The 13634-nt window shown below is 44.7% G+C and overlaps 1 protein-coding gene across 2 annotated transcripts; it reads right to left on the bottom strand.

Annotated features, from left to right (window-relative positions):
* Positions 1–41: 41 nt before the first annotated feature.
* On the bottom strand, positions 42–12484 carry LOC115208526 (protein rogdi homolog). Of its 2 annotated transcripts, XR_003881195.1 has the most exons (12): positions 12288–12484; positions 11103–11174; positions 6774–6856; positions 5735–5789; positions 5196–5276; positions 4143–4238; positions 2177–2275; positions 1942–2055; positions 1748–1797; positions 1268–1394; positions 208–842; positions 42–78 (listed from the first exon to the last, which is right to left on the bottom strand). XR_003881195.1 is itself a non-coding variant. In XM_029776657.1 (11 exons), exons 1-11 carry the CDS (start codon positions 12360–12362, stop codon positions 801–803), a joined length of 894 nt encoding a protein of 297 aa, XP_029632517.1. In that variant the 5' UTR covers positions 12363–12484; the 3' UTR covers positions 42–800. The 2 variants fall into 2 exon arrangements, 1 of the variants encoding a protein (XP_029632517.1); XM_029776657.1 differs by having other exon boundaries at positions 42–842.
* Between the last annotated feature and the right edge of the window lie 1150 nt (positions 12485–13634).

The following is a 13634-nucleotide window of genomic DNA, read 5'->3' as shown; positions in this document are numbered from 1 at the left end:
CCCACTTCAAATCAGACAATATTTTCAAGACATCCCTTTTATCTGGGTTGGTTGGTGTGAAGGATTTGGACAGAACACCTAGGCATTCTGACGGTCAGCTAGCTGCAGGAGGTTAGAACACCTGGGCATTCTGACGATCAGCTAGCTGCAGGAGGTTAGAACACCTGGGCATTCTGACGGTCAGCTAGCTGCAGGAGGTTAGAACACCTAGGCATTCTGACGGTCAGCTAGCTGCAGGAGGTTAGAACACCTAGGCATTCTGACGGTCAGTTAGCTGCAGGAGGTTAGAACACCTAGGCATTCTGACGGTCAGCTAGCTGCAGGAGGTTAGAACACCTAGGCATTCTGACGGTCAGTTAGCTGCAGGAGGTTAGAACACCTAGGCATTCTGACGGTCAGTTAGCTGCAGGAGGTTAGAACACCTAGGCATTCTGACGGTCAGCTAGCTGCAGGAGGTTAGAACACCTAGGCATTCTGACGGTCAGCTAGCTGCAGGAGGTTAGAACACCTAGGCATTCTGACGGTCAGCTAGCTGCAGGAGGTTAGAACACCTAGGCATTCTGACGGTCAGCTAGCTGCAGGAGGTTAGAACACCTAGGCATTCTGACGGTCAGCTAGCTGCAGGAGGTTAGAACACCTAGGCATTCTGACGGTCAGCTAGCTGCAGGAGGTTAGAACACCTAGGCATTCTGACGGTCAGCTAGCTGCAGGAGGTTAGAACACCTAGGCATTCTGACGGTCAGCTAGCTGCAGGAGGTTAGAACACCTAGGCATTCTGACGGTCAGCTAGCTGCAGGAGGTTAGAACGGTCGGTAGTTCCAGAAACTAGAGAAGACGGAAATCTAGAAGGAGGAGGAGAAAAATCCAGTTAATGTGTCATGGTAAGCCAATTTAATAAAGACTTTATAATATAGGTCACAAAACAAGTGCCTTGGCGTTGTACGTAAGCTTTCAGTTTGACGGTTTTCTGGGACATATGCCACAACTTCTCTGCTTCTCAGTCGATTTAGACTCTTGTTTCCAATGACTACCTTTTCATACCATTTAGAACTTTTTTACAGAAGCAAAACAGCTCTCCCTGTCTTCTCTTTTCTGAGTCTGACATTTCTTTAGTTACAGACACACTTGAACAAGGTGAATCATCTACTTCATACCAACGGACCCAGCCTGAATCTATGCCAATATCACAGCTACTCATTCACTTCAGTGTATTCTGTGGACCAATGGAGTGTTGAAAAAGTGTCCTGCTGCCACAGACGTCACCCACCTTGTCCTTGAGCTGCTGACAGAGCTGCAGTGAGATGGTGAAGAAGACCAGAGTGTTGTTGAGCCAGGGGACAACACACTCCACCTTGTGAACCTGGCTCACCTCAAACTTAGCATTGTTCAGCTCACTGGGGGAGACAGCAGGGAAAGAGTTCAACAATAAAACAACAAAAGAAGGCAGTTGGGTGTATTGGAAATGGCACTGTATGTGTTAAAACAGTTGGGAACTGTGTGTGTGTGAAAGTATTCAGAAATGGGAGGACCCGGGGTAGACCCAACAAGCATCATTTACTATGCTGCTGACTAGTGACAAAAAAATATATTTTTAAAACGGTAGTTAGTATTGTTAGAGACACACTAATATCTTCACATCAACAAGATATGAATGGACATGAAAAGATCCTGTGTGTACTGACCACAGACAGCCCATCTAAAGTGTTAGTGACTGACATGATGTGAACCGTTATCAAACAGAACTTACAACATGGCTCCAGGGTTGTGTAACACAGAGCTTCCAGAAGGCCTGAAGTTCTGTTGAAACACCACAGGTAGACAAACTGATGCATCTGCACAATACCACATGTGATTACAGAACTAACAGCCGTGATCTTGTTGTCTCAGGGCTGGATTCGATCCGCAGACTATCTGCAGGAGAGTGTGAATGTGAGTGTGTACCTTGGTGGTGTTGGGCTGCATTGCGTGCAGCTGGTAGACTGTCAGACACAGCTTACTCAGGTTGATATAGAAGTTCACCATCACATCGCCTGGCATTGGAGGAGTGAACATTTTCTGGAGAAGGAGAGAGAGAGAGAGAGAGAGAGAGAGTCATTGTGATGTAAATTGCATACAGTAGACGGCGAGACCAGTTTCTCTGCTATGACCTATAACCTATGACCTATGGCAGACTCACCATGAGGCCGCTGGTGGCCAGCTCCGGCAGGGTCATGGCTGCTGGAGTGGTGAGGCGGTTACGAGCCCTGGTCAGCTGGAGCATCACCGCGTCCATCAGCTACAACAACGACATCATCAGTCATCATCAACTACAGTGATCAACTAGGAACAAATACAACCTGAGATATAGAGGAAATGATCTGGTGAAGAGATGCACTCTGGGATGGAAAAGTTGTTCTAGGTAATTAACAGGTACATGGTGGAGCAAAGTTGTAGTCTAATGATGTGCAGCGTAGTCCAATGATGTGCAGCGTAGTCCAATGATGTGCAGTGTAGTCCAATGATGTGTAGTCCAATGATGTGCAGCGTAGTCCAATGATGTGTAGCGTAGTCCAATGATGTGTAGAGCAGTATAATGTGTAGCGTAGTCCAATGACGTGTAGCGTAGTCCAATGATGTGCAGTGTAGTCTAATGATGTGTAGTCTAATGATGTGCAGCCTAATGATGTGTAGTCCAATGACGTGTAGTCCAATGACGTGCAGCGTAGGCCAATGACGTGCAGCGTAGGCCAATATTGTGCAGCGTAGTCCAATGATGTGTAGTGTAGTCCAATGATGTGCAGCGTAGTCCAATGATGTGCAGCGTAGTCCAATGATGTGCAGCGTAGTCCAATGATGTGCAGCGTAGTCCAATGATGTGTAGCGTAGTCCAATGATGTGCAGCGTAGTCCAATGATGTGCAGTGTAGTCCAATGATGTGTAGTCTGTAATGATGTGTAGTGTAGTCCAATGATGTGTAGCGTAGTCCAATGATGTGTAGCGTAGTCCAATGATGTGTAGCGTAGTCCAATGATGTGTAGTCTAATGATGTGTAGTCTATAATGATGTGTAGTCTATAATGATGTGTAGTCTATAATGATGTGTAGTGTAGTCTAATGATGTGCAGTGTAGTCTAATAATGTGTAGCATAGTCTAATGATGTGTAGTCTAATGATGTGTAGTTTATAATGATGTGTAGTCCAATGACGTGCAGCGTAGTCCAATGATGTGCAGCGTAGTCCAATGATGTGCAGCGTAGTCCAATTATGTGCAGCGTAGTCCAATGATGTGTAGTTTATAATGATGTGTAGTGCAGTCCAATGAGGTGTGTAGTGTAGACTAATGATGTGTAGCGTAGACTAATGATGTGTAGCGTAGTCCAATGATGTGTAGCGTAGGCCAATGATGTGTAGCGTAGGCCAATGATGTGTAGCGTAGGCCAATGATGTGTAGCGTAGGCCAATGATGTGTAGCGTAGGCCAATGATGTGCAGCGTAGGCCAATGATGTGCAGCGTAGGCCAATGAGGTGTAGCGTAGGCCAATGAGGTGTAGCGTAGGCCAATGAGGTGTAGCGTAGGCCAATGAGGTGTAGCGTAGGCCAATGAGGTGTAGCGTAGGCCAATGAGGTGTAGCGTAGGTCAATGAGGTGTAGCGTAGGTCAATGAGGTGTAGCGTAGGCCAATGAGGTGTAGCGTAGGTCAATGAGGTGTAGCGTAGACTAAGGATGTGTAGTGTAGATATAGAAAATAGAGGAAAACCACTTCCCTGATAGCTCTGTTAGCTCTGTTAGCTCTGTTCTATCAGGGCTAACAGATATAACAGAGCTAACAGAGCTAACAGAGCTAACAGAGCTAACAGAGCTAACAGATATAACAGAGCTATCAGAGCTATCAGAGCTAACAGAGCTAACAGATATAACAGAGCTATCAGGGCTAACAGATATCTCTGTTAGCTCTGTTAGCTCTGTTAGCTCTGTTAGCTCTGTTAGCTCTGTTAGCTCTGTTAGCTCTGTTAGCTCCACTATGACACAGAAAGCAGTTTATTTCTGACAGTAATTATCAGTGTTTTCCCTGGTGGAAACTAACCTCATTACCCTCAGCCCCAGTCTTAAAGTGGTAGCTGTGTGTGTGTGTGTGTGTGTGTGTGTGTTTGTGTGTGTTCCTACCTTGTTGACCTCAGCCCCAGTCTTAAAGTGGTAGCTCTCATCTCTACCACTCAGCAGCTGCAGAGCCTGATTCACATGGTTCCTAGCATCCTGGATCTGAGACGGGGACAGAGTCAGTATTATTAGATCTGAGACAGAGTCAGTATTATTAGATCTGAGACGGGGACAGAGTCAGTATTATTAGATCTGAGACGGGGACAGAGTCAGTATTATTAGATCTGAGACGGGGACAGAGTCAGTATTATTAGATCTGAGACAGAGTCAGTATTATTAGATCTGAGACGGGGACAGAGTCAGTATTATTAGATCTGAGACAGGGTCAGTATTATTAGATCTGAGACGGGGACAGAGTCAGTATTATTAGATCTGAGACAGAGTCAGTATTATTAGATCTGAGACAGGGACAGAGTCAGTATTATTAGATCTGAGACAGGGACAGGGTCAGTATTATTAGATCTGAGACGGGGACAGAGTCAGTATTATTAGATCTGAGACAGGGTCAGTATTATTAGATCTGAGACAGGGACAGGGTCAGTATTATTAGATCTGAGACGGGGACAGGGTCAGTATTATTAGATCTGAGACAGGGACAGGGTCAGTATTATTAGATCTGAGGGAGAGATGGGAATTTAGGAATGTGGCCTGGTTGGGTATTTAGCCATGACACCAGGGTGTACACCCCTACTCTGACATTAAATGCCAAGGGATTTTGAATGACCACAGAGAGTCAGGACACCCGTTTTAACCTCCCATCTGGAAGACGGCACCCTACGCAGGGCAATGTCCCCAAATGTAATCAAGGTTTGAAATGATTATGTTTTAGTCTAATATTATATCTGTTTAGGCTTCTTCTGGTCAATTCACAATCTATAAATATTTGTTTTATTTTGTTCTGAATCCCGACCCTCCTCTCAACAAAAAGTAGTGACTGAATCTAGATCCTTGGTTTAGAGGCCGCAACAAAGGCATTTCACTGTCCTTGTGCACATGACTTTACAACTTGAACCACCACCCACCCACCCACACCCACACACCCACACCCACACACAGTACCTGTTGTAATTTCCAGTGCTTATCATCCCTGAATGTGAAATGCATCACTTGGTTGCTTTTAGCAGTTTTCAGATTGATGTCCTGTGAAGACAAAAGGTGAACATTACAGAAAGAACCTGACATAGTAACATGTTCTCTCTACTAAAACACATTACAGAAAGAACCTGACATAGTAACATGTTCTCTACTAAAACACATTACAGAAAGAACCTGACATAGTAACATGTTCTCTACTAAAACACATTACAGAAAGAACCTGACATAGTAACATGTTCTCTACTAAAACACATTACAGAAAGAACCTGACATAGTAACATGTTCTCTACTAAAACACATTACAGAAAGAACCTGACATAGTAACATGTTCTCTCTACTAAAACACATTACAGAAAGAACCTGACATAGTAACATGTTCTCTACTAAAACACATTACAGAAAGAACCTGACATAGTAACATGTTCTCTACTAAAACACAGCCAAACACTGCCAGTGAGACTGTTTACAGAGAATAGTCTACAACCAGAGAATGAGACACTCACAGCTTGAGTCAGGGCTTCTCCCTGTAGAGTCAGTACTCCTTTCACCTGGTCCATGCTGCGAAGACAAGACAGCAGGACTCACAAGACTGTCTTAACGACACTGTGGAAGTCCCAGATAGAACCCTATCCCCTACACACTACACTACTGTTGACCTGAGTCCTATGTCATAATGTCACCTTGTCATAGACTCAAGTCCCGGCAGATTAGAAACTTGTTGTTGATGTCTGTAAACAGAAGGTTGTGTAATGTATAAACAAGCCCTCCACTATAACAAATGTTAACAGACTGGGGTTTCCCCTCAACCAAGACACATACAGTACGTACAGCCATGGACCTGAAGCACGCACACACACACACACACACACACACACACACACACACACACACACACACAGGTGAGATGTTGGGACTGGCTTCTGAACTTTAAATAGGTGCAACAAGGCATCAATAATAAGCCTATTTTCATGCTCTATCGATTGTATCACATTAACCCCCCCAAAAAATACCATTAGAAAATAACTTGCTTTGGTTATGCATGTTGTGTGAGAATTTTTAAATCTATTTTTTTATTTTACCTTTATTTTACCTTTATAGGCAAGGCAGTTAAGAACAAATTGTTATTTACAATGACGGTCTAGGAACAGTGGGTTAGCTGCCTTGTTCAGGGGCAGAACGACAGATGTTTACCTTGTCAGCTCAGGGATTTGATCTTGCAACCTTTCGGTTACTGGCCCAACGCTCTACCCACTAGACTACCTGCCTCCCCCAGAAGGAATGTAAATGTAAATAACATAATCCGACATGCGTTTGTAATCTATGACAACAGGTCTTCGTTAGGCTGGACTAGATGGGGTTTCTTATAATGTACATTATATTCATGTTTTCTGTCTTACATTGTCTATTGTATTGCTATGAATCAAGGAGACACATTTAATGTTTTTAAAATGGCTAATAAAGAATCAAAGTCACTAACTCAACCAATCACCCAACTGATCAATTAACCAATCAAATCAAGGAATGAATCCCTCCAAGTCTTACGTTGAGCTGCCCAGGATGAAGTTCTCCTGTTTCAGTTGGCTCTCCAGTCCTGGGGTGGGAATGAAGAACCTCCTGGATGCCTCCTGGTGACATAAACATAGTACACAATCTAGTTATATAGACACAATCTGCACTGAACAAAAATATAAACTCAACATGTAAAGTGTTTCATGAGCTGAATTAAAAGATCCCAGAAATGTTCCATATGCACAAAAAGCTTTTTTCTCTCAAATGTTATGTACAAACTTGTTTACATTCCTGTTAGTGAGCATTTCTCCTTTGCCAAGATAATCCATCCACCTGACAGGTGTGGCATATCAAGAAGCTGATTAAACAGCATAACCATTACACAGATGCACCTTGTGCTGGGGACAATAAAAGGCCACTCTAAAATGTGCAGTTTTGTCATACAACACAATGCCACAGATGTCTCAAGTTGAGGAAGCGTGCAACTGGCATGCTGACTGCAGGAATGTCCACCAGAGATGTTGCCAGAAAAGTGAATGTTCATTTCTCTATTATAAGCCACCTCCAACCTCGTTTTAGAGCATTTGGCAGTGCGTCCAACCGGCCTCACAACGTGTATGGCGTTGTGTGGGTGAGCGGTTTGTTGATATCAACGTTGTGAACAGAGTGCCCCATGGTGACAGTGGGGTTATGGTATGGGCCCCATGGTGGCAGTGGGGTTATGGTATGGGCCCATGGTGGCAGTGGGGTTATGGTATGGGCCCCATGGTGGCAGTGGGGTTATGGTATGGGCCCATGGTGGCAGTGGGGTTATGGTATGGGCGCCATGGTGACAGTGGGGTTATGGTATGGGCCCCATGGTGGCAGTGGGGTTATGGTATGGGCCCCATGGTGGCAGTGGGGTTATGGTATGGGCCCCATGGTGGCAGTGGGGTTATGGTATGGGCCCCATGGTGACAGTGGGGTTATGGTATGGGCCCCATGGTGGCAGTGGGGTTATGGTATGGGCCCCATGGTGACAGTGGGGTTATGGTATGGGCCCATGGTGGCAGTGTGGTTATGGTATGGGCCCCATGGTGACAGTGGGGTTATGGTATGGGCCCCATGGTGGCAGTGGGGTTATGGTATGGGCCCATGGTGGCAGTGGGGTTATGGTATGGCCCCATGGTGACAGTGGGGTTATGGTATGGGCCCATGGTGGCAGTGGGGTTATGGTATGGGCCCTATGGTGACAGTGGGGTTATGGTATGGGCCCCATGGTGGCAGTGGGGTTATGGTATGGGCCCATGGTGGCAGTGGGGTTATGGTATGGCCCCATGGTGACAGTGGGGTTATGGTATGGGCCCCATGGTGGCAGTGGGGTTATGGTATGGCCCCATGGTGGCAGTGGGGTTATGGTATGGGCCCCATGGTGACAGTGGGGTTATGGTATGGGCCCCATGGTGGAGGTGGGGTTATGGTATGGGCCCCATGGTGGAGGTGGGGTTATGGTATGGGCCCCATGGTGGAGGTGGAGTTATGGTATGGGCCCCATGGTGGAGGTGGAGTTATGGTATGGGCCCCATGGTGACAGTGGGGTTATGGTATGGGCCCCATGGTGGAGGTGGAGTTATGGTATGGGCCCCATGGTGACAGTGGGGTTATGGTATGGGCCCCATGGTGGAGGTGGAGTTATGGTATGGGCCCCATGGTGGAGGTGGAGTTATGGTATGGGCCCCATGGTGGAGGTGGAGTTATGGTATGGGCCCCATGGTGACAGTGGGGTTATGGTATGGGCCCCATGGTGGCAGTGGGGTTATGGTATGGGCCCCATGGTGGAGGTGGGGTTATGGTATGGGCCCCATGGTGGAGGTGGAGGTGGAGTTATGGTATGGGCCCCATGGTGGCAGTGGGGTTATGGTATGGGCCCCATGGTGGAGGTGGGGTTATGGTATGGGCCCATGGTGGAGGTGGGGTTATGGTATGGGCCCCATGGTGGCAGTGGGGTTATGGTATGGACAGGCATAAGCTACAGACAACAAACACAACTGCATTTTAATCAATGGTAATTTGAATGCACAGAGACACCATGATGAGATCCTGAGGCCCATTGTGAGGCCCAATGTTTTGCAAGGTATGTGTGACCAACAGATGCATATCTGTATTCCCTGTCATGTGAAATCCATAGATTATGGCCTAATGAATACATTTCATTTGACTGATTTCCTCATATGAACTGTAACTCAGTAAAATCAATTAAATTGCTGCATGTTGCGTTTATATTTTGGTTCAGTATAGAAAACCTGTACACAATCTAGTTACAGCATTGTAAATATCTCCATCAATAACTCAATAAAATGTATTGAGAAGCGTGAGTACAAATAGCAATCAACTCTGACAACAGTACACCGAAATCAAACAACATTTGATGAATTTAGTTACACAACAACCTAGCCAAAGTTGAAATGTCTTGAAATGCATTTGTTCTACATGGTTTATCATTAGTCATGATAATATCCTGTTAAAGGATCCTCCTCTGTGGCTATGGGGTCAGTATACCACAGCTAGGTCCAACCCAATATTGACAACTCAGCAGTGTTAAGACACCTCAGTGACACCATTGTCTTGTCTTGTGATCAGAGCTCTTTGAGCATATGGAGTCAATACTTAGTTGTTGGGTGAGGTTGATCCTACAGTCGTGGCCAAAAGTTTTGAGAATGACACAAATATTAATTTCCACAAAGTTTGCTGCTTCAGTGTCTTTAGATATTTTTGTCAGATGTTACTATGGAATACTGAAGCATAATTACAAGCATTTCATAAGTGTCAAAGGCTTTTATTGACAATTACATGAAGTTGATGCAAAGAGTCAATATTTGCAGTGTTAACCCTTCTTTTTCAAGACCTCTGCAATCCGCCCTGGCATGCTGTCAATTAACTTCTGGGCCACATCCTGACTAATGGCAGCCCATTCTTGCATAATCAATGCTTGGAGTTTGTCAGAATTTGTGGGTTTTTGTTTGTCCACCCGCCTCTTGAGGATTGACCACAAGTTCTCAATGGGATTAAGGTCTGGGGAGTTTCCTGGCCATGGACCCAAAATATCGATGTTTTGTTCCCCGAGCCACTTAGTTATCACTTTTGCCTTATGGCAAGGTGCTCCATCATGCTGGAAAAGGCATTGTTCGTCACCAAACTGTTCCTGGATGGTTGGGAGAAGTTGCTCTCGGAGGATGTGTTGGTACCATTCTTTATTCATGGCTGTGTTCTTAGGCAAAATTGTGAGTGAGCCCACTCCCTTGGCAGAGAAGCAACCCCACACATGAATGGTCTCAGGATGCTTTACTGTTGGCATGACACAGGACTGATGGTAGCGCTCACCTCGTCTTCTCCGGACAAGCTTTTTGCCAGATGCACCAAACTATCGGAAAGAGGATTCATCAGAGAAAATGACTTTACCCCAGTCCTCAGCAGTCCAATCCCTGTACCTTTTGCAGAATATCAGTCTGTCCCTGATGTTTTTCCTGGAGAGAAGTGGCTTCTTTGCTGCCCTTCTTGACACCAGGCCATCCTCCAAAAGTCTTCGCCTCACTGTGCGTGCAGATGCACTCACACCTGCCTGCTGCCATTCCTGAGCAAGCTCTGTACTGGTGGTGCCCCGATCCCGCATCAGAATCAACTTTAGGAGATGGTCCTGGTGCTTGCTGGACTTTCCTGGTGCCCCTGAAGCCTTCTTCACAACAATTGAACCCCTCTCCTTGAAGTTCTTGAAGATCCGATAAATGGTTGATTTAGGTGCAATCTTACTGGCAGCAATATCCTTGCCTGTGAAGCCCTTTTTGTGCAAAACAATGATGACGGCACGTGTTTCCTTGCAGGCAACCATGGTTGACAGAGGAAGAACAATGATTCCAAGCACCACCCTCCTTTTGAAGCTTCCAGTCTGTTATTCAAACTCAATCAGCATGACAGAGTGATCTCCAGTCTTGTCCTCATCAACACTCACACCTGTGTTAAAGAGAGAATCACTGACATGATGTCAGCTGGTCCTTTTGTGGCGGGGCTGAAATGCAGTGGAAATGTTTTTGGGGGATTCAGTTCATTTGCATGACAAAGAGGGACTTTGCAATTAATTGCAATTCATCTGATCACTCTTCATAACATTCTGGAGTATATGCAAATTGCCATCATACAAACTGAGGCAGCAGACTTTGTGAAAATTAATATTTGTGACATTCTCAAAACTTTTGGCCACAACTGTAGATGCTGATCTTGGATCAGTTCCGGGTTTTTCCCCACTAACGGTAAGGTTAGGATAGGGAGAGAGGAAGCTGATCTTAGATCTGTACCAAAGAGAAACATCACCTCAGAGCTAATATTTACCTTCAGTATATCATGGAGCTGCTTCAAAACAGCATGGACCTCCTCTTTCAGCAACCAGTTAAACTCCTCCTCCTGAAGGGAAGGAGGGAGAGAACGAGAGAGGGTTGGGGAGAATGAGAGAGGGGCGAAAGAGAGGAGATAAACAAGATAGGCTTATTCTGTTCTAGAATGATAACATGATCATGGTTCCAATTAGAATTCCACTGGTGTTCTGAGAATGCTGTGGTTCTACTTCCCTGAATGCAGGAATCATAGCATTACAATGATTCCCTCTAATTCTCTGGTAGAAATGTCATCTGACAGGAAGCAACAGAGACATGTTGCTCTTGTGCCTGTGTATCTACATACATACCAGTAGCTTTAAGAGACCTGCTTCTGTATACTAGCTAGCTATATAGAAAGCCCTGCATATATCTTCTCTCACTGGGGAGTTCTTGGATGAAGCCCACCCCTGAGGACTGAATGTGACGCTTGACACCTATGGATCTATAGGTCGAGCGGTGTACAGAAGGCTAGATATATGGCAAGGCAGCAGTGACCTCACCCATCGAAGGCGGTAAATGTGACAATCATTCAATGTGACTGAGGACTTGGATCATACTGTATATCACGTTGTCATTGACAACCAGCAGAACAGAGCTTGCCGACGCAAGACAGCAGAGCAGTGAGTGTACAAAACATTAAGGACGCCTCCCTAATATTGAGTCGTACAGGGATGCTGACTCCTATGCTTCCCACAGTGTGGAAAAACCCAGCAGCTTTGCAGTTCTTGACACAAACCGGTGCACCTGGTACCTACTACTACCATACTCCGTTCAAAAGGCACTTCAATCTTTTGTCTTGCCCATTCACCCTCTGAATGGCACACATACACAATCCATCTCTCAAGTCTTAAAAATCCTTATTTAACTTGCCTCCCCTTCGTCTACACTGGTTGAAGAGGATTTAACAAGTGACAAGAGATCATATCTTTCACCTGGTCAGTCTGTCATGGACAGAGCAGGCGTCCTTAATGTGCCTTTTAATCACGCAAGAAGATCGCATGAGAAAATATACACTCATGACAATAACAATCAATAGTTGGCTAGCAAAATAGCTATCTAGACGTCGGTGAATAACTAGCGAGCCAAGGTTAACCCATTTATTAGTGAGCTAGTTTGTCATGATCATTCCAGTTCTGCTTACCAAAACAGCCCTCTCGGCTTGGCTTGGACCCGACATCTTTGGTAGTTCAGATAAAGATCTTTGAGGATTGAGCATTCCCGCAGGCAGACTGGTCCACCAAGTATGTAAACCAGAAGATCTTCAACCCGTCTTCTTCTAGGGTTGTGTTTACGTTCAGCAAGATAGTTTAGTCACACATTAACAATTCATCCTGGCCCCGCCCCCTAATCCCTTCTTTGGGAATGCACTTCCGGTTTGCGTCACATTAAACCATTTTCCGCCTCAGGCCAAGAAAAGCGGAAGAGAGAGGTTGGAGCAGGCAGTTCTTACTATACCTCAGTGAAAGGCAGCAGGCCCCTAAGCTTTTCTCCCTCGGTCGATCTCAAAACACAACAGTACTGTTTAATCAAGTACCGATAGCAATCTATTTCAACCGAATTAGATCTGTGTTCCCTTGTGAAAAAAATATGTTCACTACTGTGTGTGTGAGTTTCATGATAACACACCATTTAAATCAGGAGAGGATTTAATAAACTGCACAAAAAGCCTTGATGTTTCACATAAATATCCCAAATCCATACAGTTTCACTGTCCCTGCACAGAAAGGGCCCAACAGTCATTTCAACATCACCTGTATAAGCCACATAAAGACAATGTTTACAAGAGATTCATTTAAAACAGCTAACACTGAACAGAACAATCTACAGTATTAAGACAGTGTTTCATACGGTACCCTATTCCCTATGTAGTGCACTACTTTACACCAGGGTCCATAGGGTAGTGTACTACATTAGTCCAGGGTCACTATATAGGGAATATGATGCCAATTGGGACACATCAGATGATTGACAGTCAGAGGAGTCTAACCAAAAGTATTTTTATATTACCCTTTATTTATAAAGCGTACATCCACTCAACCAATATGGGCTATTTACAAGTCATTTGTTTGAATGTTTCCTACTAAAAACATACTTCTTAAATCTTTAAACTATTTCTGTGTTTAAACAAATTAAACCTAAAACTTAATTTACATCTTGTTTGGCAAAAGGAAAATCTACCTGTACCAATTGGATGATCAAGACCTTGCGACATAAAAATTATATTAAACCAAAATCAGTTATACATGTTCAATTGTGTTTTACAATGAGTTGAATAGTTTCACATTTTTCCAAATCAATATAAACTAAAACAGAAAGGGATAAAATCATTACTGAAAGTGAGCAAGATTTTATTTTGCCAGGACAATAACCCACCTCAAGCAGGTTACAAGGTCTTTCAATGGTGACTAATTCTCTTTAAAGTAAATTCTTTTATGTTTTATGTGGCCTAAATTCCCCCACTGCCATTCAGGTAACAATTGCCTGTCTG

Source organism: Salmo trutta, chromosome 1, assembly GCF_901001165.1.
Source record: "Salmo trutta chromosome 1, fSalTru1.1, whole genome shotgun sequence".
In the NCBI taxonomy this organism is placed as follows: domain Eukaryota; kingdom Metazoa; phylum Chordata; class Actinopteri; order Salmoniformes; family Salmonidae; genus Salmo; species Salmo trutta.
This window is presented reverse-complemented; position numbering and strand designations above follow the sequence as displayed.

Bases quoted from the DNA above. Each gene is read 5' to 3' on its own strand.
- LOC115208526 (XM_029776657.1), bottom strand. From the start codon at position 12,362: ATGCTCAATCCTCAAAGATCTTTATCTGAACTACCAAAGATGTCGGGT. The intron at 5,277-5,734 runs GTGAGTGTCTCA...TTGTCTTCACAG, and splicing joins GAGAAGCCCTGACTCAAGCT to GACATCAATCTGAAAACTGC. The intron at 1,798-1,941 runs GTACACACTCAC...GTGTTTCAACAG, and splicing joins TGCAGCCCAACACCACCAAG to AACTTCAGGCCTTCTGGAAG.